The 26,412-nt window shown below is 39.1% G+C and overlaps 1 protein-coding gene across 6 annotated transcripts; it reads right to left on the bottom strand.

Annotated features, from left to right (window-relative positions):
• Positions 1-6: 6 nt before the first annotated feature.
• Positions 7-26,392, bottom strand: lrrc56 (leucine rich repeat containing 56). Of its 6 annotated transcripts, none has more exons than XM_015338211.2 (13): positions 26,220-26,392; positions 21,689-21,853; positions 19,356-19,443; positions 18,710-18,770; positions 15,012-15,108; positions 12,865-13,062; positions 5,954-6,131; positions 5,398-5,613; positions 4,544-4,608; positions 4,131-4,279; positions 3,657-3,856; positions 2,713-3,079; positions 7-1,646 (listed from the first exon to the last, which is right to left on the bottom strand). In XM_015338211.2, the coding sequence occupies exons 2-13, from the start codon at positions 21,842-21,844 to the stop codon at positions 1,457-1,459; spliced, it is 1,965 nt and encodes a 654-aa protein (XP_015193697.2). In that variant the 5' UTR covers positions 21,845-21,853; positions 26,220-26,392; the 3' UTR covers positions 7-1,456. The 6 variants fall into 6 exon arrangements, with proteins under 6 accessions (XP_015193697.2, XP_015193698.2, XP_015193695.2 ...); XM_015338212.2 differs by lacking the exon at positions 26,220-26,392 and adding an exon at positions 24,203-26,134; XM_015338209.2 differs by lacking the exon at positions 26,220-26,392 and adding an exon at positions 23,817-24,181.
• Between the last annotated feature and the right edge of the window lie 20 nt (positions 26,393-26,412).

Below are 26,412 nucleotides of genomic sequence, written 5' to 3'. Positions count from 1 at the left end.
TAAAAATCATTTTCTTCAGCCACATTTTCTAAGCAAAAAATGCATAAAAATATTTGTATTTGACATTGAATACAAATCTTCCTTTAAAATACAAACACAATTATAATAGGTCTTCTGAAGTTAGCTCATTCATAAATAAGCTAACACACAAATATAATCTCTCCACAGAAGTCTTGCCACAGCTCCCTAGCACATATTTCTTAATCAGAGACTTTTCAGCTATTTATAATTATTTTCATGTGAAATTTTCACATCCCACAGACACATGTCAACAGAATGCAATGTCTGTTTTCCTTCTGGTCTCACAAATAAGGACACACATTGTGAATCAATCATAGGTAATCATAGTAATCTCATAGAAAGGGGACCACCTTGTCTCCAGATAGCCAAAATCCAAAAGATGTTGACAGAGATATCTTATCCTCATCATTAATCTCTTGAAAATCCTCATGTGTCAATCAACAGATCATCTTGAATTAATTCACCAAGGTGGTGTGTTGAATGACACAAGAAGAAGAACACAGCAGCACAGGTTTAATTTGTGTTCATAGGTCTGTGTGTTAGCACTTCTAGTTCCATCTCAATATTACTGATGTAAGTTTAGTTTCTCTTATTCTTTGAATAAATAACATTGTTTATAAGGTGTTAAACAGGATGCGCACATATTCTTGGGTTAACAAGCCCTCACTTGCACATTTGTATTTTTTTCTGTTATCTTCATTAAGACACAATTTGTTTTTAAGAAACTTTCAGCCCTCAGTTTCTTCACATCCTTCAAAGACACAAATTACATAAGATTTCCAACCAGGGAACTTCTTATAAACCACCACATTTCAAAAGAACTTAGCATTTAAGATATAGGATTTTGAACAAATTTAAAAAGGAAAAGTGGTTAAAATATTAATTAATTTTAAACAGAACTGTGGGAAACAAATGCTCAACTATTTTACCGACATCAAAATATTGCTTTCAGTGATATAAATATAGAAATATTTAAAAATGTTGTTAAATAGGTAACAACATTTCCTCATTTTATTTTTGTAATAGTGGTAGAATGTAATAGAATTATAATGTAATGTTAAACACATTTTTGAATACTTTTTAGGGACATTCATCAAAATGTTGCAGATGAAGAACATTTATTTCAAAGGGGTTTGCATAGAAATGTAAAATCTGTTGTCTTGTCAGGTCCCTAAATTAATCTTCCAGATGAGTCACCCGGTGAAAAGAGACGCACAGGACAGTAGAAAAAGAGGACATAGAAAATGAAATGGATTAAGGAAAGAGATGAAAGTGTTACTTCACACACACAGCTTAGCATCCACCCTCCATGATGCTGGCTTGCTCCACTCCAGTCCTGACTTGCACTGAGCTCCTTGCGCTCGAGATGCACCTGTGTCTCGCTGGAGAGACAGCCCCTGCCTGCGCCGTGACCCTGCAGAACAAGGGTCAGGCCTCAGCTGGAGCCGGCGCCGCCCCTGGCGGGGAGCACGGCCGGCCGGCTGGGCAGTCTCTGTAGGGTGGCCTTGGCAGTAAAGGGCCGGACGGCGTGCAGCGTCACAGGCTTCTCGGGAGTCTTCGCTGAGGAGCGGATAATGGGCTGGTGGCCGTCGATGCTTTTCTGGGAGTTTCTGGGAGTCGCTGAACTGAAATACAGCAGAATGCATGAGGAATGTAAGCAGGTGATGTAGAACAATGGCTCGCAGGGATATGTGAAATATTTTTACGATGCTAAATGAGATTATTTCTAGTATGTAGCAGTAACCTCATTTTACCTCTCAATCAACTCAAGACTTCCTGAAGCAGTCCCCAGGTATGGTGACTGGGCACTGTGATGTGGGAAATGTATTCCTTTGGATTAGATGTTAAACTGAGGTCTTGACTCATTGGTCATTAAAGAACTTTTGGTTCTGCTGATAAGCATAGGGATCTAAAATCCCACTTTGGCCTTGTACACTCTATCCTACATTCAAATCACCCTTAATACAAATGGTGAAGTTATTTCTCACCTTTTCACTTGATCTGCTGTGTAGGGGAGCTGCTATATGTCACCCAGTGTTTCTATTTCTTTTAAACAGTATAAGAGAAAAAGTGCTCTTACACTTCCTATGCATGTGTCCAACAAGTGATGATCCTCCTGTCACAATTAATAGTTAGGTTTGTGAAGAAAACTTACAAAATGACATTACACTTCACTGCAATTACCAAAGGGACAGTTACATTTCTATAGCAGTTAACCTTAATTGATCACTATGAAATATACATCCATCCTTTTTCTAACCACTTCTTCAAATTCAGGGTTGAGAGGGGAGCCAGCAAACAAAAGGCACAAGGCACGGTACACCCTGGACAGGACGCCAGTCCATTGCAGGGCACACACAGACACTCACTCCAGAGGCAATTCTCCCAGAACACCCAATTTTCCGATCTTACCAGTATGTTTTTGGACTGTGGGAGAAATCCCAATAAACACAGGGAGAACATATAAACTGCATGCAGAAAGCACTCCGTGAACCGACGGTCCCAGCACTGCAAGGCTAACCATTGTACCACCATGCCACTTTCCACATGAACTAAATTTCTATGTTTTTTATAATGCAATTGTCTCTTTGTGAGAGCTGGGGATACGTTTTCTTTGCACTGCTAGCTTATCCTAAAAACAAATATCAGCACTGCCAAAAAATCAAGCAGATTGTCTCCTGGAAGTCGCACCTCTGATTCCTGGACCCTCCAGCTGCTGGACCAGACACAGGCCTCAGGACATCCAGGCTGCAGTCTGGTGCTTCTGCTGCTTTCAGTTCTGGACGGATCTTGGGCTTCACCACCTCCGAGTCTGATCTGCCTCTCTCCGGGCCCAGCAGGGGAAACTCCTCATCAGGCTGAAAAGCTCTGGTGGCACTGCAGCTCAGAGAGCTCTCCAGCTCCTGACTTGGCACAGGAGTGCGGAGCCGCCGTGCCCTCATGTCTGAGAGCCTCCAGGCAGCAGGGGGCACTGTGCGCGGAGGTGGGGGAGATGGGCCCATCAGGGGATCGGGCGATACAGAGTGGCTCCAGTCCTCATGGGAGATGACCTCTCCGCCTTGCAAAAAATGTGAAAAGCAAACCCAAGTAATTACTTGTGCTGCCAGGTGTTCCCTCAAATGTGTTTCAATTTTGACTAATATCTGATTTCTGTCATGAACGTCCTGAAGATATTCCTGTGCATAGTAGAGTGTAGATCACCTTCCATTTAATTTAGATCAAGGGTGCACAACTCCAGTTCTGGAGAGTCAGAAGGTTTCTGGTTTTCCTTTCACCAGAGCCCTTTACTACCTCACTGAACTCATCTGCTTTTTGGACAAGTTGCAACCTTCAATTATTCTTAAGAAGATGGAAATTTATAACAATCTGCTGTTCAGGGTCTCTGGATGACTGCAAGTGGGCTCCCCGATTTAGATCAAATGATAGTAAAAACAATGAATATACAGTCTTGTATACACAAGGTGTGGTAGTAAACGTTTAAGTGTCAATTTGGTCTTGCTGGATCTGACTCCCAGTTCCCAAATCTAATTCGACAGATGCTAACTGAAAGAACTGACATAACAATCAGTGCCTAAGCTGTATATTCCATAGTGTCCATACTTGACAGCATGCTCCCTTCAGTGTTTGCAGATCACCTGGCGGTGGGGAGGGGGCTCCTGGAGATTGGAAGGAGGAGTCTGGTGAGGCGCTGTTAGTGCCATTGCAGGACCAGGCTCCTCTGATCTCTTCTTCCTCACTGCTGTCACCGAGACTGTGGCCCTCCTCTTCCTCATAACTGCTGTGCGAGATCTTGAGAACCTGTGGCTCCCGCTCCTTCTGAATGGCCTCCAGGCGCCTGCAAGACAGTGCAGACCCTCCACTTCACTCAGCTGAGACAGATGGTATCAAAGGCCACATTGCATGCACATTTAGACACATACTGTACCATGGTTTCTATGACATTCTCGAACTGTGATCCCAATACATCAGTCTCCAGAGGTGTACATTCTTTGATACTGATAGATATACTCATCTTTCTTAAAGAACACATTATTCAACATAATTTGATATCTGGCTCTTTGAAATGTGTTTTGTAGTTAAATTACAAAAATACAAAATTAAGGAAATACTTGTTATACTTGTTATGTTCCTTCCTCCATGCCCTCAGCTCTGCAAACACATCCTCTCGATCCCGGGTTTCCGAAGCTTCAGTGTCGTAGGTGTGCTCAGGAATATGTTTGTGCTGAGCAAAGGGGCTCAACTGAGGGCTGGGTGCCAGCTGCCAACAGAAAGTAGGTGTGAAAATGTATCCGCACCTTAAAAATACAGCATTTGTCCAGAGCATGACATTGCAGACCATAAAATTACAAATTAATGGTCTTGGGCATCACAGCCACATCAGAGCTCTGTTCAAAGTCAGAACTTAAATCAAGCAACCTCAACATCAACAATTCACACTATTTTTCTGAAATCTAATCCAGGATGTGTTTTACAGACATGATTATTGGTTCTTCATGGCCTCTTTTTTCTGTTCCTGACTTACGTTCAGTTTCTGTTTCCGAGCACAAAGAGCTCTAACAGGGTTACCGCAGATTACCCTCCCAACACCTGCAGGAGAAAGTCAGACGTCAGCTTGGACCATGGGAACCCAGAAACTGGAAAAACGAAGAGCCATAAGAAACAGGACCCAGAGAAGCTTGCTCAGGCTGGGATTGTGCGCAGAATTCTGCAGGAAGAATGGACTACATGAAAAGCATGCAATCATCCAGAGTGATTTCCTTCTGTTATGCAAAACCCTAAGCAAGGTTGCTTGGGTAACAGCTGCAAAGGTCAGCATAAAGTATGTGATAAAGCAAACCACTGGCTCTAAATCTGAAATATATAAAAGCTACACAAGATATTTAGCATGTTTGGATCAAAGATGTGGACACAACTTCATTTAACTGTTTACATTTTTATATTTGGCAAAAATAATATAGATTTTTGCCAGAAGAAGAAAAAATCACTGTTTTTACATAGCTATTCACCATAATATCCCTATGTGTCACAACAATAACCAGGAACAAGTAGCCTAGGTCTTTAGATAAAAATGATTAAAACCTCCACCCAGGATCCATTAAACATGCCCCTGAATATCATTTTTGCATTATTAAGAAAACAGAACATTCCAGATATAGCATGAGAAATAGATATTACATTTAATGGTTTTTTAACTTTAAAATTATTTTGGAAGAGTTTTTGGAACTTGCGCCCTCTGATTTTCATTTCACTGTTCATAATGTTGCTGATGTTCATGCTCAGCTGAGCTGAAACCCTACATGATCTCCAGCCAGGTGTCGTGAGCTTTAGGAAAGGAGTGGGGAGCGTATGTGTGACTCTGATAAAAGACGTGGCCACCGTGTGTCAGGTCACTGGCGTCCTGCTCCAGAGAGGCAGGGTCCGAGTTAGAGGAGCCAGGCCGGGAGCCAGGGGAAGAAAGGGGCCTGGCACTGCCAGGACGACCCGCACTGACAGGCCAGGGTGCTGCCCAGGGACGGAGGGCTGAGCTGGGACGGCCGGTCAGTGGGCGCAGAGCAGAGGCAGCCCCGCCCGAGACTGCGCTTACAGCTTCTTCTGTGGAGTGAAGATAGAGACAGCTTTGAAAAACAGATCTCTTTTCTACTATGCTTTTATCACGTGTATGCTCAGCGTTAAAACCTCATTTTTTAAGTAGTATCTATATACACATCACCAAAAAACAAATTAAAGGTCTTTTTAGCACACATTCTCAGAAGGATCATTGAGCCCTAAATCTCTTCTAGCCCAATATTGTACCACTGACAACTGGTGACTATATTTTCTGCTCTCGGAAAAAAAAGCCTCATATTCTGGGACAGCTCTGCAGTAACTCTCCCCCCCCCCCCCCCCAATTTAATGGGGAGAGACTCTCTGTTTCTGAATTATCATCACCTACCCTCAATGTCCAGATCTTGAGCTACAGTACTGTCTTTGATGGAGTCCTTCACTATAACCCAGTCTTCGCTGGGGGTGCTGGGAGGCAGAAGGCCCTTATCATCAGCAGGGATGTCGTCCAGGTACTTCAGCTGGGGAACCAACTCCTTCACTGCTCCTCTGTAGCAGTACTGCTCCAACTGCATATGGAACAAGGAAGTGTTGTTAGTGTTGTTAATAATAATAGTCAATCAGAATATCAGAATAATGCATAATGGCTTTGGAGTACTATACACCTGATACATCACTGGTTCAATTGCTAGCATTGCCAAGTGACTGACACATTACATTTTCAGAGGTGACCTGTAGATGACTGTGTCCCACATCTCGTCAGAGCCCTACAGTTTTGATCTTACAAATATCAATGCCCTTAAAAGTCTAAAAGATTTATTTAATTTAAAGATTTTAAATTGTTTTCTGTGTTTTACAACATGGATGTCTAGTAATTTTACAAGTTTGTATAATGTGAATCTGTTTTTGTTGAGGGAATGAAAATAAGCCCAAAATATTTAATTAAACAAATTCATGGTTTAATTATAGGTCAATGGAGAAACAGGTTAGCTGGAATAAAAGCCCAGAGAGAAAGGTCCAGAACTGAGAAGCTCTGCTTTTTTTCTTTTTAGAAATTAAACTCTTCATATGGCTCAGCACCTCTGCAAACTCATCCTTAACATGACTCAGCAGCTCTGCAAACTCATCATTATAATGACTCAGCAACTCGGTAAATTTATCATTCACATGACTCAACACATCAGCAAACTCATGCGTAAGATGGAAAAGAAGGTCAGAAAATTGGAAAAAGAAGAACAGCGCCTTGCTTCAGACCTGTGTCACCTAATGACACCAGTCCGGGACTGAATTAATGACACACTGCCTGTGTGGCTTAGAGAAACGAGCCCGGTCTCATTTTGTTGTACTCCCTGTACAGTGAAGCACTAATGCAGCGCTTATGCATATTCAAATGGTTTCTTCTTGAACAGCAAATGCTGCCAACTCCACTTAGTGGCAAAGGGAGGTTAATCTACAGTACATATCTATCCAGTAAGTGGCGTTCTGAGAGAAAGGGCCATTTAACCTGTTTTCAGATTTACTGAACTTCTGTATCACTGGCAGGAATGGATTATTTTTATTCGCCCATTTCTTTACAAAATTAGTAAAATTAACATACCGATTTGTTAAAACAAAGATGCATAGTCATGGAGGAAAACTAATTACAGAAAAATTATAATTCTGTCTCCTGCTCTTTGTTTGTCAAAATTTGTCAAATTCTGATCATGCATCAACACATAGTATAAGAGGGATAACTTCTAATAACATTTATAGGATGCATAAAAATAATTGTAATCATCTGATGTTTTATTATTATATTGATAATGATAGTTATTTTCATGTGCTGTAAATCATCATAGTTATACTCAGAACTGAGGCGTCATCAAAGTGTATATCAAAACAGTTATGTTATTTCATGGCTCTGCCAAACACATCTTATTGCTCCATTGTGGGTTGTTTTCCTAGATGTGGAGAAAATTGCCAAGAAGGAATAGTTGATTCTTCACACTTCCATGGTTGATCAAAGAGTGCTTTCATGTTCTAAATTAAGAAATTGCATTTTCATGACCAGCTCTGCGATTATCTCTCAGGCCCACAAGGGGTATCTGGGAAAATTCATGCTGCCGAAGTAATCACAGTGCACTAAAGCATGGGTGAGCTAAGCCTGTAATCTTATCAAGCAGACCCCCTTTTCTGCAGGGGAAGAGAATTAAAAAGCAAATTAAGAGGTTCCTTATATATCAAGCACACAGTTCAAATTTGGTCTTTGGAAAAAACATAAGAAAAGTGACAAAGGATTTAATTTGGTGTTTTTTTTTATTGGATTAAATGCATTTGGTCACCTAATGCTTAAACACAGCTTAATTATAAATTCCGATTTAATAAACCACAACATCCGAATATAGATTTTTTGTCCTTTTCCTATTTTCCTGCTCATTGAGCTAAAGCTCAAAATGGCGGAAAGAAGCACCCCTGAGTCAGACTACAATTCACCAATGGCAGAGTGTCTGTATTGCCCATGCCATTACTAACAGAGATCGCAGACCATTTATCATATCAAAAAGGGGTATCTCTAAGAATAATATTAATTGCATAAACTCATTACACCAGTTTCACATCTCTTTTTTTTTACTTATTATGCTGGATGTTGCTTCAGATATTCTAATTTTTTATTGAACTTTGTTGTAGATGCAGAAAGATGTTTAGCTGGCTTTTTGTATCTATATTCAGCACAGTTGTAATTCTAATGATGAATAGGTGTGAAACTACTTCTGAGTCAACACAGAATTTTGGACATTTGTTGAGTCAGAAAGTGGGCAATGTAATATCTGCCCACCCCAAACACAAGCATAAAATTCTCATTAATTATCTTTTCTATATCCATAATTTACACTCTCGTCTAGCTATGCCTGTGTTAAGGCAGATCCATTCCAAGGACTTGAGCACGATGGCATGTGTGTGAATGACCCACACTGTAGAGAAGCTGTGAGCACAGCACACTGATTTAACAGGGCAGAAACCAAACTTGCAGCACAGTACAACAACATTGTAAAAATGATTTGAGGATCTGATTGATACTTCAAACGTTTTTCCCTAATGTGATTCATACATTTTCTACTCTTTTGGAATTTAAAAATTAAGACCAAAGGTGGGTGAACAAATCCAAAAAGGCTTAGAGCAGTTCTGCCTCCACTGTGATACGATGAGGCACAGGTACTGTAAGTCCTGATTTTTACACTCTTAATTGCATGTATTTGGGTTAACATGCCTGAAAATACAAAGGTACATATATCATTTCTTAATTTAGAAGAAATTAGATTACTTTTTAAAAAGCTTGCCTTCTTTCAAATTTGTTTGAAAGAATGAAATATGCAAGTACCCAGAGGTACTTGCATGTAGCTTTGACTAGTCTCCTGGATGTCATACAGACAGCTGCACAATCTGTCTCAAGCCAATAATCCATAAGAAGTCTTTGTCTTAGTCTGTATCTTATAATTGTTTATATACAATTATTGCTACTTTATGAACAACGAAATATATAAAACATTATAACAAAATACTGTGTGCAAAAAATCTTAAAACTAAAATTGCATCAAAATTATTGTAAAGAAAACATCTTTAACTGAAATTATATTTAAAAATATGGATATGTCAGATTTCATTACAAAATAACAAGGATTAGAAAGTTTGAACAATCAATGCAAAATAATGTGTGGAATGATTAGAAAAACGTAATGCATTTCAGTGCTCTACATTTGCAGGTATTCTGTTTTACTGCACATCTTACATTGAATAACTGTATCTAATTCCTTTTATTTAGGGGTTAAAATCCTTTTTTGGGAATAGACCCTGGAATCCATCCCCCATATTTACAATCATTCTTTTGGGGAATTAGAGTTTAATTTACACATTTTGTAATTCAAGAACTTGTATATACAGTAGCAGTAATTCAGCCTTCTATAGATCATCCTGACATTTACTAAGACAACAGAAAACACTGCCTCGGGGTCCGCCTGTGTGACATACATGTAAATTTCATTAATGCAAGCCCCTGAGTTATGTGCAAGACACACTTTGTTTGAATAATGAAACCCAAGCCTGGCTTGATAAAGATACAAAAATGATGTGATAGTTTACATTAGCCACTGCAGACTGAGAATGCAAGATGATTTTAATTTCAATTACTGGAGATACCAAGTATTTCTTATTATATCACATTTCTTTTTATTCAACGATAAAATAAAGTACCTGGGACATTGCAAGGCCAACTGCTACTGTATATGACAGTGTCGATATACAGTATATTAAATGAATGAATAACTGCAGAGCACCTTAAATATATGGTGTTGAGAATGTGCAAGGTGCAAAGTGATACCATAAAAACAACATATCACTATACACTAAATGTAAAATAGCAGTGCTCTTTAGGCCTCAAGAAATTAACAATGGGCATGTTGGCTTTTTTTCTAAATCAGCACAAAATAACAAAAACATAGCATTTTTACAGATTTATGCTTTAGAAGCTACAAATATGTACAGTACATTAGTTACTGAAACAATAAAAAATCAAAATAATGTTACTTTTAGGCTGCATTACTTTAAAAAAATCTGTTCATCTTAAAAAAACAAATTGAACCTGTCTCATCGGTGAACAGAGAGTAAGATATTAAGGGTTTCCTACTTTATTTTAGTATGCTTTTTCATTGCCTTTACAGTTGATAATTTGTTTCAATAGGTCCATTGTCTGATACACCTTCAGTGCTGGCAGCTGTTGGTCTGTAGCCCGATGCATTCTGGTTGTATCATGACTGAGGTTGAAGCCAGTACAAATGACATTATTGTGTGATTTACAAAGCAACCCAAGCAAAGCCCTGCAACCACAAGTTGACAGTTAATCTACGCAATGCTCTTGAACATCCTTTCTCCTACACCCAGGTTCAAGAGTACCTGACAGCTGTTGGATTGGGTTCACATCAGTAAAGTCATTGAATCACTTAATAAAGTTCAGAAATAGATCCAGACACAGTTTCGTCCGTTCACCTTCAATAGTCGCTTTCTCAATAGAGTAGAGAAGCACAGGCAATGGAAGACAGACCGAGCAAATCAATTAGAATAACTGAAAGGTAATGGCGTCATTAGTCATATTGAAGTAAATATCCAGAAGCTGACCATTTGTTTTCACAGCTTTGGGATTATTTTTTAAATATTTTTCTCCACATATTTGCTCCCTTTAGATGACTTCAAACATCCTCTTTTACTCTTCCTATTCTGGATGAGGGTCTTGGTCATTTCAAACTGTTTTTGCAAATTACGTCTCAATGAAAAATAATGCTGCTTTGTTGATCTCGGTTTTTACACTTGCAATTTTAGTATTTTGTGCTGGAAAACAAATCTTTTACAATTATCTTTTACTAAATTACCCTGAGGATCAATGTCTTTTAGAGCCCAAATTTCCAAATTCTGATTTAGATACCAAAACCACTTTAAATAGTTCTGTATTGGAAAAGTTTAACAATGATTAAAATTAAGGTTAACTATAATTCTAGTCAACAACATAAAATAACTAAAACAACCAAATGTGGTTTGTTTTGGGATACTTGTTATTTAGTTCACAATTTGTGCTTCCGAGATGCATTTTATATCATGTTAGTGAGCACACTTTAAGTGAGCTACTGAAAGATGGTGCAGTGAAATGGAATCAGACTCTGCCTCAGTCTCCTCTTTTAACTGGGAAAACAAATCCGTCTCCACTTTCCCTATGAGCAGTGAAGATCATTAGGCTTTAAAAGCTGATGATCTCATGCAGTCTCGTGAACAAGGTCAGTTAAAAACAATTAGAGTGAACAGCACACTCTCTGGGCAAGAAACATATTTACCAAAAGAAATATATACCATGCTTAGGCTATGAAATGGTTTCTGACTGAATGTGTCCTTGCCATTGTGTTAAGTGGTATTATAAAGCAATGAGCAGCCTATTGTCAATAACAGCGTGATTACAAAGTACAAGTATGTTAGTGCTGTTCCTGCTGTTCAGTTTGGGTTTGCTATAAACTAGATAAGAGATTCAATTTAAGGTACTGATATCAACATCAATATTACTGATATGACTCTCAGGCAGAGTTTCTATGCGCAGCACCAATGCAAGTCGTACATAAATGGAAAGCTAACTATCTTTAACTTCAGTTGCAGGTTATATTAGATATTAGATATTAGATATTAGATATTAGATATTAGATATTAGATATTAGATATTAGATATTATGAAACATTAACATACACAAACCCAAAGTCAGCTTAAATTAAAAAAGCAGTCAATTTTCTAGCCGCAGGGTAGCTGGAGCTAGAAGCCAGCAGCCATATCACCCTGCAACTCACAGCTGGTAACCCACTGAAGCTAAGCAGGTGTGAGCCTGGTCAGTACCTGGATGGGAGACGCTCACCCTGCGGTCCATATGGGTCCTAATGCCCCAGTATAGTGACGGGGACACTATACTGTAAACAGGCGCCGTCCTCCGGGTGAGACATAAAACCGAGGTCCTGACTCTCTGTGGTCATTAAAAATCCCAGGGCATTTCTCGAAAGGAGTAGGGGTGTAACCCGGGCATCCTGGCCATATTTCCCACTGGCCCTTACCAATGATGGCCTCCTAATAATCCCCTTCTATGAATTGGCTACATTACTCTGCTCTCCTCCCCACTGAGAGCTGATGTGTGGTGAGAGTTCTGGTGCACTATGGCTGCCGTCGCATCATCCAGGTGGATGCTGCATATTGGTGGTGGTGGAGGGGAGTCTTTATTACCTGTAAAGTGCTTTGAGTGGAGTGTCCAGAAAAGCGCTATATAAGTGTAAGCAATTATTAATTATTATTATTATCCTGACAAGTAACAGGCTCAAGCCAGTCCATCACAGGGCACACATAGACACAAACACGTACTAACCCACACCCACACCAGGACCAATTTTCCCAGAAGTCAAATAACCTACCAGTGCATATTCTAAATATAGGAGGAAACCAGAGCACCCAGAGGAAACCCATGTGAATACACTGAGAACATACGAACTCCATGCTGATGGCACCACAGGCCTACTATTGAACCCAGGGCCGCAGCGGTCCGAGGCAGCAATGCTAACCACTGAGCCAACACGCCACCCTGAATGAAATATATATTTTTTATTTATTATTTTGATTTATGGTGCCTTTGTAAGGATGAAAAAGATCACCAAACACGTCACTCCAAATGTGAGTTACCAGGATCGTACGGCTTGTGTCCCTCTAAACCTGAGCTGTCATCAACACCACAAGGGTTACGAGAAGCTGGGTACCTTGCCAGAGTCTGGATGTGGTGTGGAGCAGACAGGGTTACCCTCCAAGGTCAGCGTGGTCAGTCTGCAGCAAAGTCCCAGGTATTGGACCTGTGTGATGTCGTCAATATTGTTCCCTTCCAGATCAAGAATCTCGAGGTTGTCCAGCATGCTCACCTGACTCAGGTCTGAAATGTCATTGTACGCCAAGTACAGTTCCTACGAAAATGAGACATAGTATATCACGTGAACAGCTGTGGCACTAGGAGTGGAACTGCGCTTTGCTGTGCAGACTATTCAATGGCGATTAGAAAAGGCACTCCTTCTGAAGTAGGTTTTATATGGAGATAAAGGATGTCATGGAAGTCTGGGGACCACGCACCACCCCTTTGATAGTGTACAATGATTTATTTTAATAGAATGCTGTACAATAGAAAAGAGGAAATTACAATGAAACTCCCTTGAAAAAAGGAAGACATTGTTTGGATAAAGAAACAAAAACATTTCTCTCTTGTAATCTCTTCCAAGGAAAAAAAAACAATGAACTACTCAATAAAATATTTTAAATATATACAGAATATCAACATTATGAACGAATGTTAAGCTGTAGAAAAATGTTCAGAGCTACAAAGTTTGTTTTTTTATTTTATATGGGACAGTGTGTGATATTTACAAAAGCCAGTGAGGTAAAACATCGCCTTAAAAAACAAATTCAAAGTCAAGACAGGGCAAATATCTGGAAGATCATATTTAGAGCAAGTGCTGCATGTAGGTACCATATACAAACCACTTGTATATGAATATATCAATATAAAATAGAAATAAGAATCACTTGAAGAAGCTACTTCTGAAAAAGGCCTATGTGTTTATAATAAGGTAATTTACAAAAGCTCTGGACAATATGGTCAAGCACTAAAAAGGCAGACTGTTAAACAGAGTTAGAAGTGTAGAATTTAAATCCATTAATGTTATGCTGATAATTATATAACACACTAGCAGAATGTATTTATTTAGAACATTATGTATAATTTTGATCAGATTAAGTCCCATACTTAAAGGAATGTCCTTCTCTAACAGGCTTAAAGTACTGAATCTTTTTAGTCTTGAACAAAGACTACAAAGGGGAAATGAAAAATCCTCTAGGGCACTGACATAGTTAATTAAATGAATGTCTTCACAATCAGCAGTGTGACACAAACCTGTGAACAAAAATAGTAAGTGAGAGTGCAGTGAAAATTGAGAACATGAGGTATATTTTTACACAAAGAGTAGAGGGGTTTACCCAGCTGTATTATTGAAATTGATATTTTGACTTCTTTTAAGAATCAGATGGAAGAGATTGTCAGATCAATTATAACCAAATACTCTAGATAAGCCAAATGCCCTCCTCTCATTTGAAACATTTTTATGTTAATCCAAGGTGTTCTTTATTTCTGTAAAAAATAATGTATATATTCATATATAATATAATAATAATAATAAACTTTATTTTATATAGCGCCTTTAAAGGTGGCTTCTCAAAGCGCTTTACAGGATGACAATAACAATAAATAAGAAGACTACAACAATAAATAAGAAAATTTCACAAGACAGGACACAATTATAATTACAACAATACAACAATAACAATAGAGGAGACCGTGGAAGATGGTATTAAGAAGAGCAGAGGGGTGAAGAATGGAACCAGTTCAGTAAAGGCTTTCCTGAAGAAGAAGGTTTTGAGTCTGGATTTGAAGGAGTTTAGAGAAGGTGACTCTCTAATATCCTTGGGCAAGGAGTTCCAGAGCTTTATATTTTATATAATATATAATATATATATAATATATAATATATTTTTATATTATATATTTTATATAATATAAAATGCTAAAATAAACTATCATTACCTTTAAGATAACACAGTTTGGAAAGTGAACTGGTCATAAAAAAGGCATACTTGAAAAAAACACTGAACATCTCTGAGAGGTCAATGGGTTTAATGTTAATCTGACTGTCTTCATAATAAACTAACAAGATGATTCAGGTTAAATCACTGTGTACTGATTAAAATAACACTGCAGTCAGCATTAGGAGGTAGTTAACACAATAGTGACCATTTCCATTTGTGTAGCAAATGATTCATGGCCACATGCAACAAAGTTCAAGATTAAGTCCAAAGTTCAAAATACCTTCAAAGAGCAAAACGAGGGGATCCCGTCCAGATCCAGCAGCCCACAGCGAGCCATCCACAACACCTGCAGGTGGGAAAGTGTGGTTCCCAGATCCCTGGAAAGACACAGCACAGGAATAAGCAACATTCTCCACTGCTCATATTCCACATTCTGACATCCCTTCTATCTGGATGCACTTGATCTTGCGGGTTTTTGATTCTGTAGAACAGACAGACATCTGGAGGTCATTCTTGGAAGAATGACAGCCTAACCGTCCAGTTAAATGTCTTCCTCCCTGCCGGCTGACTGAGCCAGGATTCTGTTTTGCACTCAAGAATGGTGACTCTATAGCAGGCCCAATGACATTCACCTCTAAAGAGTATAAATAAAGCAAGGACTAATGCTGTGAGCCATAAAGAACGCCTAAACATTTTAGTTTGAAGATACTGTTCATAATCATGGGTACATATTTATCCCTAGGCAACAACATTGAAGAAAAGGCAATACACTTTAGGAGTAAGCAGGAAGATGTAGAGGGCTGGAATAAGACAGATCTCCCTAAATTGAGAGATTCTAGCTTATGCTGTACATTGATAAATAATAATAAACAAACTAATTAGTTTCTTTCATTTTATTTTTCAATGGGCAAGTTAACTTTAAAGTTTTTAAGCTCTGAAGTTAATTAAAAAGATTGCAATCTGAAGCAAAGGCATAAGCGTGCGAGTCAGTCTCTTACAGCAATGTCACATAAAAGGACAACCCTTCATTTATATTTCTGCCACATAATGCAGCAATCACAAATGTTTGAAGGCTGAAATTCTAGTATAAAACCAGATTGGCACTTGTGAAGATCATCTCAGTATATGGTGAGTGCCAGCTATTGCTCATTCACTGTTATAATCAAACTAAATGGAGTAACATTTACAATGAACTGCTACTCTGAATCCTAATCAGACATGTGAACTTAGGATACCGAGAGATCAATGCACATGCATATTGTGTGGGCTGGACAGAGGTGCATACTGGCAGCACCTGGCCCACAACCACAGTAACCTACTCACTGGTGTGACCAATCAAATCAGGTTTCTCCATGACAGACGAATCAAGAAGGCTGCAGCAGTAAGCCACTTTTGGGACATTTACGGTCACAGGTGACTAGTAATAGTAATAATAATAATAATAATAATAATAATTGCTTATACTTATATAGCGCTTTTTCTGGACACTCCACTCAAAGTGCTTTACAGGTAATGGGGACTCCCCTCCACTATCACCAATGAGCAGGATCCACCTGGATGATGCGACGGCAGCCATAGTGCGCCAGAACGCTCACCACACATCAGCTATTAGTGGGGAGGAGAGCAGAGTAATGAAGCCAATTCATAGAGGGGGATTGTTTAGAGGCCATGATTGATAAAGGCCGATCGGAAATTTGGCCAGGACGCCGGGGTGACAAGTGCACATATAACCTGCCAACAGCTGGGCTGGGAGTAAAGTTATTTTAGTTCAATAAAGTTATATTAAGCTTTTTGTATCAAATAAAATGATTATCTCTATTTCAATCAATATCTGCCTGTATAACTGAAAAACAAACGAAAAACAGTCTAACTTTCACCAGAGGAAAGCACAATAATTGTGATAATGCTGACATTATCAAAACAACAGCTTAACAATTCACAGGAGAATTGCAAGCTTTATGGCCCATCTTCATACAATCAACAATACACACATTGATCTGATGTATGATTATTGTGTGACTAACTGCCAGTATAGTTGTTTTTGCATCTCACTGATCTTCAGTTTCTAGAAATATTACAGTACATGTCTCTGCTCATCCATGTACATGTACTGTACACCTGTGTAACATCTGCAACGAGCAACACTTCATAGTTTCTGAGTCCATTCTCTAACAAAGGGTGACAGCTTCAGCCCGGATGTCTTACAGTATTCACATCATCAACATTCTCTAAAACAGAAACCACAATAAATACTCTAAGAATCTTAATGGAACATAACAGCTTTGTTGATAATTACAAATTTTACTGCCACACAGAATGTGTCTGGTCTTGAACAGAATCACAGATTGCAGGCTGTTATTCTAGTTTTTGAAAGAAACCAGGTGTATGCATTTCCCAACTTCTGGTTTTCCAGATAAGATCTCCTGCACTGTCTAGGACCGTAAGGCTGTTTGTCAAAATTCTGAAATATCTGTAATTAAATAAAGGTATTTCTACAGTTCTTCACATACGTTTGCACTGTAGAAAACGTACAGTGACAAAACTCAAGTCACAGTATTTTGTATATATTTCCCTGTCATAGAATTAACTGTACAAGGGCTTTCAATAGTCTCTGTATTACAAAAGACAAAGGAATTTATTCTAACCTGCAGTTCATAAGCTAACCCATTTCTAGCACATACTGTAGCTTTTAGGCATACTTGACACATCAATGAAAAAAGAACAAGACATTGACAAGTACTGTAATCATCATTGTCAGGTAGGCAAGAACCATCGTTTTCCTAGAAAATAGCAAGAATTATCCGTTGGCTACAAAGTTTGACTATTAGAACACCTTGAGGAAACAGCAAAGTAATGGTAATATACAGAGTGTGAAATAGCACTGACTGTGCTAAAAAAAACTCTAAAAATATATTTATTGACCTATTCTTATGAAGTTCGTCACTTGTCAGAAAGACATCAAGAACATAGGTTTGGTCTATTACAACTGACCAGAGGCAGACTTTTAAGAAATGTTATTCCAATCCCATTTTACTTAAACAATAACATAGTGAACACTAATACAGCAATCTTATTAGCAAAAACAGAAACTCAAGTGTTTTTGGAAGGTATTGGCACACAATCACAAAAGCATAGAGCAGCTATTACATGATCAAATTTGTCTTTGGAAATATTCCCAAAGGCACAACAAAATGGGCTTTTAACAATGTAACTGCTTTACTGTAATTTCATGTAAAGTAAATTAATATAGTTTTTTAAGGACTGTCACTTACCTGTTATTTAAATATACTGAATTCTGATTTAAATGCAAAGGGTAAGAGCTGTAATCAAATTTTCCAGTACTTGTAGCATTTTTATGGAGTTTCAGAATTCTCTCAGCGGTGACTCAAGACGTTTGACAGTAAGTCTCCCCCTTCCTGTATGAACTCAGCATTTAACGAACCAATATACTGTAATATAGCACTCTGACTCAGCTGCTGGTAGAAACTGTAAGAATTCTTTATGTACGGATGCCTATGGTAAAATGTAATTTCAACCCACAGCAGATCACACTAGGCTTTTAACATGACAAACTGTGATCAAATAAGCAGACGTAGACTACATTGAGGCTGGGATACAGTATATTGGACATCACAATAAACAGTAGTTGTGATGTATTTCTGTTCCTCAGAAAAAGGAAGTAGAAGAAATGGTAGAAGCACACTGAAATAATGGCACAAACTTAAAAAGAGCAAAGAGATAGTGGTAAAGTGGCGATTCCAATCTGAAAAAAAAAATCTACACTAAAGTAATGCGGAAATGCCCTGGACCATAATACGTTCAGAAAACATGTACTGATCAAGTTATCTTTTCTCTTCTTCAAGATAAGACATGCATTTAACATGGCATAAAGGAATTCTATGCTATATACAGATATGCATCATAAAATACATTTATTTCACTTTTTGCAAAAAAAGTAAAAATCTATAGTCATCTTACCTCACAGAAACAATTAAACTGTTGTTCATCTTCAGCTGAATGAGGCTGGGCAAATAGGTGCCTATAAAATTACAAGGAGCATTTTCCAGTTATCACCAAAAAAACGAAATGACTCAATGAAAATAGGCCTCCTCTGGCATTTATCCATACAATCTTCAAAGACCTTCTAATCTAAATCACTGTGAAATACAACAGGTTACTGCCAAACGTGCCATTACAGTAAATCTTTTCCATCTGCATAAGCACAATACATTAATGCCTGAGGGAAACAAACAAAGCTTTTCTTTAGCTGCTTTGCATGGCAGAAGACTGGAACCTGAAAACAGCATCATAAAATGTCTGAGACTTGTATGTCTTTTCTTCTTAATTTCTTTCTTAATTGATCTATTAACCTAACAGAGCCACTGATTTGTAGACTTTTTTTTGGCCCTCACGAAAATACATTTAAATGTCTGTAATCAATTCTCTACTTATTCCTTATATTGTCCCATTCTGCTTCTCATAGATTCTGTCGCTTTTCTTCAAAGTCTGCTCTGTGGAAATCTTAAACCTTTGCTTGAGACCTGTGCAGTCCCACTACCTGACCTGTGCAGTTACAAAATATACAGTAAAGTTATACATCTATCTCACCATAAATCTATCTCACCAAAGTTTCCCAGGGTGTTTTCTCTTGTGTCCACACATATTTCAAGGACTTTCACTTCTTCCAGGTCAGATGTCCCAGTTATGGCTTGCTGAGTAGAGAAACATATACAGAAAGGCAGTAATTGATCAAATTGATCACTGAATTGCAGCTTCATATCGATCACTATTGATTTACAAATGCATTTTTCAAAACATCATAAAGTCCTAAAGTGATTAATAATAATAATAATTGCTTACACTTACATAGCTCTTTTCTGGACACTCCACTCAAAGCACTTTACAGGTAATGGGGACTCCCCTCCACCACCACCACCAATGTGCAGCATCCACCTGAATGATGCGACGGCAGCCATAGTGCACCAGAACACTCACCACACATCAGCTCTCAGTGGGGAGGAGAGCAGAGTAATGTAGCCAATTCATAGAGGGGGATTATTAGATGGAAGGGTACTAATTCAGCTTACTGTTTTGAATGTTTTGGTACCACAGAGGACAATAATAATGTATTGTCAATATAAATGTAACATAGGTAATTTTAGCAGCAGAGTAAAGGGAGAACTGTAACCGAAAGAAATAAAAGGCAGTTAAATTGCCACTAAGTATTCCCTGATGCAAAACTTTTATTGACAATGTTCATATTTCAGAAATTCTGGTAATAATGAGAAAGCAAATAGATACATTCAGTAAGCTGTCCAAGGCCTATCGTTGATTTGGCTGACACTGAATGAAGCTGGGGGTGGCACTGCCTTGCTGTCTGCATCGAATTTGTAAGTTTTCTCTGTGTTCGAGTGGATTTCCTCCAAGTGCCCTGGTTTCACACCACATTTAAAAGACATGCTGGTAGGTCAACTGGCTTCTGGAAAAACTGGCGTGAGTGTGTGCATGTTTGTGTCTGTGTGTGCCCTGTGATAGACTGGCATTCCTTCCAGGGTGTATCCTGTCTTGAGCCCGTGGCTTGCTGCAACAGACTCCGACCCCCTTATGACCATGAACTGGATGAAGCGGTTTAACAATTGGTGGATGCATAAAACTGAAAACAAAAACAGATCCTTGATTTTTATACTTGCTCACGTTGCAGCATCGTCAACAAACACATTTTAAAAATTCCTCTTTATAACAAATAAAATCTGTTTTAAATCCCCTGTAAACGGTTACACTTTGGGCCAAGTGCACCAGTCTCTAAGAGAGTCTTCAGGAAGCAGCACAGTTTATTGTACCAAATCACACTTGACTTTACTTTCTTAACCTGCCCTTTCCTCAATGATTTACCCACCCATCATAAATATGCACTGCAGCCCCAAAGATTGTTTCATTTCTGTACTTTACTCTTTCAGAAATGAAATAAACGAACTGACTTTGCCTTGCGATACATCAGAATTTCACTTGTCTGAAAAGTGTCACCACAAAGAGTGCCTTTCAGCCCACGGCTCATTATGAGAGCAGCGCAGGGGACTGATAATAAATCACATCTTCCAGCAGCTAAATGGCCAGATCTCCCTCAGAGTACTCAGCTGTCCTTATTCCCCAGAAAGCAATTTTAGCAAAGTGGTTAATGGCATGCCCACCAAGCCACTGCTCATTTTGATTTATAAGCTGACTAAATAATTTTAAAATGAAAGAGAAGTGTATTAGAAACTAAATGAACTAACAAAAAAGCAACAACATAAATCAGTGAAAAACTGCATCAGCCGCACCCTCCCCGCTGATTACTCAGGGTTGACACATGATTTCCATTCGTGGCTGAAAAGGGAGTGGAGGTTTTAGCTCAAATTAAACTTGTCTGATATCAATACAAATAAAGGAAACTTTTTTTTTATATTTTCTTTAATGACACATCCTGTTACTCGAAGGCTCAAAAAATCTGACTATGGCACTAATACAGAGGCATTAACCAATGATTTCAGCACTTCTCCTTCAATTTGATCATCAAGAGCAAGCAATAGCTTTGCTCCATATTTTCCTCCAGTACAGGAAATGAAAATATGATAAAACTGCAAGATTACAGTGGACACACACACACGTATCCTTGGAACAAGAATAAAGAAGGACTGCTTTTGATCAGTAGGACAAGACCTGCTCTCCGCAGGGGTTTGCTTGGACTCCACACACACCTGCTCCTTTTTGTTGTAGCTGAGCTCCAATTACAACTGAAACCCTAATTGACTTAAATAATTAGGATTAAATTGACCTGATTGACTGTTTTCAGCATTCAAACATGTTTGAGGTCACCTTTTAATTGTTATATTTCACTGATTAAAAGTCACGGCAAATACATCAATCAAGCATCTTGTTAGTTCTCTAAATCAATGGTAAAAAAATGGGTAAAATCCTTACCAATTTCTCTTGTGAAAGATACTGCTCCACCAGAAGCTCAGCATCTTCATAAGCTGCAGGACTAGGGTTCAGCTGGCCGGATCCGGCAAATTCTGTCACCCAGATCCGAGCAGTACTGGGCCGCACCACCGAAAAAGGATCCTGAGAACACTGCATCGCACCTTTCTTGGAAAAACAACAAAACTTCTTATCTGCTCAAGCTATCTCAGAGCTTAAGCAGCTATTAATCTTCAGTACCTTGATGCACAAGCTGTGGTATTTTCCATTACTTTGTGTGTCTAAGGAAGCATCCAGTTAGAGAAAAAGATTTAATTTAACTACTCTGGGGCAAAATATATAAATATTTTTGAAACTACACAGACTTTTTTAGATTTGTAGAAATCTTCACATCCCATGCCTCCAAAAAGGTAATGTACTAGAACTTTACTGTGTAACTTGCTAAGATAAACAAATGTTCAACAAATTTAGAGAGAGGGATCACTGTGAAATAACTAAAGATGTACTACACTTAAAATAATTAGTGACTTCATTCATGAAAAAATATGCATGCAATACTCCAGGTTTTGACAATACTAGTATAACACATAATCAAAGACTGACATAAACAATTGAGCTTAATAATATGTTTAAATCAGATGCTTTCTGAAAAACAGCTGTACTACACACTACACAAACAACAACTCATCTACATAAGACAGTGACTACCTCTGCAATAAGACACAGAAATTAGAAGAGAAGTTATTTTATCTTCAAATGATATGTTCATTTTGTGAACATAACACTGAGATTAATCATTCTTAGTCATCAAGAGTTCATTGCACGAAATATGGTACTAAAGGAAAACCGTAAGGACAAAGAGACTACAAAAATCTGGAAACATGTTCCTGCGGGTTGTCACAGTGGTGTTGTGGTTAGCTTTGCTGCCTCCCAACACTGGGGCCCTGTGTTCAATTCCTGGGATGCTATATGTGTGGAGTTTGCATGTTCTCCACAGTCATGTGGGTGTTCTCCAGGTGCTCAGGTTTCCTCTCACAGTCCCAAAGACATACTGGTAGGTTAATTGGCTTCTGGGAAACTGACCCTGGTGTGAGTGTGTGCATGTTTTTTTCTGTGGGTGACCTGTGGTGTCCCATCCAGGGTGTACCCTGTCGTGCACCGATTGCTTGCTGGGATAGGCTCTGGCTCTCCCGCAACCCTGAATTGGAGAAAATGGATGAATGTTCCTTTGAATTGTCACTTGAAAACAGTTCAGTTCAGTTCATCCTTTTTCACTGTATGGTGCAGGAGTTTCCAACCCCAGTCACAGACAGCACAAAACCAGCAAGTTGTGCGGGTAATCATTAAATAATCATTTTCCCTAAACTGGAACAGTTTTAGTTGTGATCAACTAAACGTGTGTTTTGTTAAATAAATTAATTAAGTGATTGCTTGAAGCAAAAATCAGAATACCCTTCAGCACAAAAGAAACTGAAGATTGCTGAACCGAAGAAGTGTTTAACTTATCAATTGTTTAAGTTGGTGTTCCTTATTTTTAAAAGGGAGAGCCTAAAGCCTTTAGATACTCGGTTTCTCCAATGATTTTTATAGCACTTCCAAAACAATGCTTTGAAAATGTAAAATGATTTGCACGGAAGACTCACTTTAACTTAACAGCCTTGGTTACAGCATGTTGAGCAAATTACATTCATGCACATCAGCGAAACCAGTCTGGGCATAAGACTTGGGGATCCAACTTTAAAAAAATCTTTTTGCGTCAGCTACTCTGTACGCCTGCCTGGTGACTGACTCGGCGTGCTGGTAACACAGTACTCTGAAGTTATCACTCTCGCTTGGTGATTGCATGCGTATCAAACCGCAACGTGCACATCACCTGAAAATTCACCTGCCAATCTGAAAACACAGAATCCTAAAATGTTCACACCAGGAGACATGAGTGATTACATACGCACACAACAGTTGCATATATAAGTACAATTACTTGAAACTCTTAATGATCAATTTAAGGCGATTAATAAACAGTGTACTGTTTGCTGGCGGGGATTATGTGTATGTTACAAGTTTATTAATGTTAACAGTAATCCACCAACAGCTGGAATCTATTCCTTTGTATAAATAAAATAAATCTTACCTTGTACAAGCGAATTAAGGCGAATGCATTTTATTCAGGTATCAGTTCAGCCTTAAAAGATGTGCGTACACATACATGTTAAACACACATAGTTTGGTTAGCAACGCGGAAAGGACTTCCTGGAGACAGAGGGGAGTGCCTAATGCATCCTGGGAGTTGTAGTTTTAAACTCAGCCCGTTCATCCTGCCCAAGCTAAGGATGCGCAAAACGATCTTCGATCTCAGGCTAACTAAATGGCAGTAATGTAAACTATAATCTTTGAACACTAATATGAGATACTGGGACACAAAGAAGAACAGAAAGCAGGAAATACTGGACTCCTGGAGCCTGGAGAAGCTCCGTGAAGCTGCCCCCCCCTACAGACAGCACAAACGATTAAACCTACCTCATTCGTTAGTGCTGCGTTTGTGCCGTTTTGTGTCGCTGTAAGTAGCGTTTGTGCTGCTTTCGTTTCCGAGATATAGCGCCTTGTTTTTCGTGACTATCTACAAGGAAATTTACAGGTACCAACAATATCAGTACTTGAACTTCTGATTGTGATTAAAACAATGGGGGCAATTTTTTTCCTTAGTCTGTCTGGTCGGGTGGGGTGGATGTTTCAATATATTTCAATACAGCGCCTTCTTTTCCTGGCTGTGAAGTAATTCCGTGACGTACAAAACACCAAAGTCACGTCCACCAGATCCTTCAGTTGTGATCTTTTGATCAGTTGACCACAGACTTTGCAGCCTTTACACGAATAAACAGTCTTACATTTAGAGGGGAGTTACTATGTTAGTTCATTGGGTTAGGTGTTTTCTTTTAATTTTTAACCAAGTTCTCGAAAATGTATTGCTTGTGTACTCCACCAGTTTCCAAATTACCGCTGGTACAGCATGAGAGCCCATATTCACATTTTTAGGAATTAGTTTCAAGATCGATATAATTTTAAAAAATAAAAACAAAATTGAAAGCACAAGTATAATAATATAATGATCGTAGATTTTACATTTCTATTCATTTTTGAAGTACAAAGAAGCAGGTGTTTCCCCCACCTTAAATATAAGAATAAAATTGTTCAAATACCATGTATTAATTACAGGAAGCAGCGGAGACAGTTATATTGCAAATAACAAATGTATTTATTTCTAAGAGTTGGGGACATTGTGAATCAATAAAGACGTTAAAAAATAAGCCAATGTAGTTATTTTGCAAATAAGTAAAGCATTTTAAAAACAGATTCGCATTGACAGTAACAAGCCGATCCACCCGGCGCTGCTGGCTTGAACAGCTCTCAGACCCGTGATTGGCTAAACCCCCGAACAGCTCGGGCCGCGATTGGGTGAAGAGTGAGAATCGACACTCTGATTGGGTGAAGCGCCACAGCGCATATGACATACCCCGACAAAACGCACGCCCCCATGTCGCGACATGTAGCCCGCATATCGCTATAACATACCCCGGCAAAAATGCCCCGCCCCATGTTGCGACATGAAAGGCCCTATGCTGTCGCAACACAACCTATCTGGGTATATCATGTCCTGATATGAGACCTTTGATGTGACAGCGGTATCAGGGTGGCATGGAAGCAAGGCGCCAGTCGTGATATACGCTGCCGCGATATACATGCGATATACATGGGGTCCCTGTCATGACATGCTGCGGCCTGGTATGACCTGTCGCGATGGTATCCCACAGTTACGTGTTTGGCAAGAGCGTGTCATGGTAGGGAAAGAAAAGAAAGACGTGCCTTATAAACCCCCCCTCCCCATAGATCTTACAATCACGGTGATTTTACGTACATTACTATACAGGGAATAATGGGTATTTTTCACATCAAAGGAGGCTCATATGTTTATGGATGCTGATCGCCTTTAAAATGTTAAGGAAACGAGCTAAACCGTAACAGGGCGCTTGAAGTCGGCAGAAGGGGGGTCACTGTATGGTCACATGATCACCGGAAAAACAAGGCGCTATATCTCGGGAACGAAAGCAGCACAAATGCTACGTTCAAGGGCACAAACCGGCATAAACGCATATAAACAAATAGCACTAACAAATGAGGTGGGTTTAATCGTTTTGCGCTGTCTGTAGGGGGGCATCTTCACGGAGCTGAAAAAAGATCATTACATTTCTCGCACCCAGGCAAGCAAAAAGGACCTCTTGTAATTTTTATGCTCGTAAACAGGAAAGTCTTGTTTTAAAGCTGATAAGTGTTTGACACGCAATTGCAAATCGTAAACAATACTTATTTAAACATTGACTAAATCATATTACCTAAATACATGCACATATTGTACACAACAGTTAACGCGATATATAACAGTATATTATTTAACGCGACTGCTGCTCCCGTCAGTGTTTATCTGACATGCATGTTAAGGGATGAACTATAAAAAAGCGTAAGCTCTCCAAAACTGTACCCTCCTCCTGCTTTCCTTTGCCTGCTGGATATGTCAGCTCGCAGAAGCTGCTTTAGTCGCGGACTGAACTGGACCGGGGACCCGACATGTGGCGTGAGGGCTTTAAACCCGGCACTGCTGCTGTCCCCGGGGCCGCCCCGAGAGCCGGCCCCGCCTCCCCTCGTCTCCCGCCCCGCCCCGCTCCCCGCCCGGC

The sequence above is a fragment of the Lepisosteus oculatus genome, chromosome 21 (assembly GCF_040954835.1).
Source record: "Lepisosteus oculatus isolate fLepOcu1 chromosome 21, fLepOcu1.hap2, whole genome shotgun sequence".
NCBI lineage: Eukaryota > Metazoa > Chordata > Actinopteri > Semionotiformes > Lepisosteidae > Lepisosteus > Lepisosteus oculatus.
Note: the sequence above shows the minus strand (reverse complement) of the source record. Positions and strands in the feature narration are given on the sequence as shown.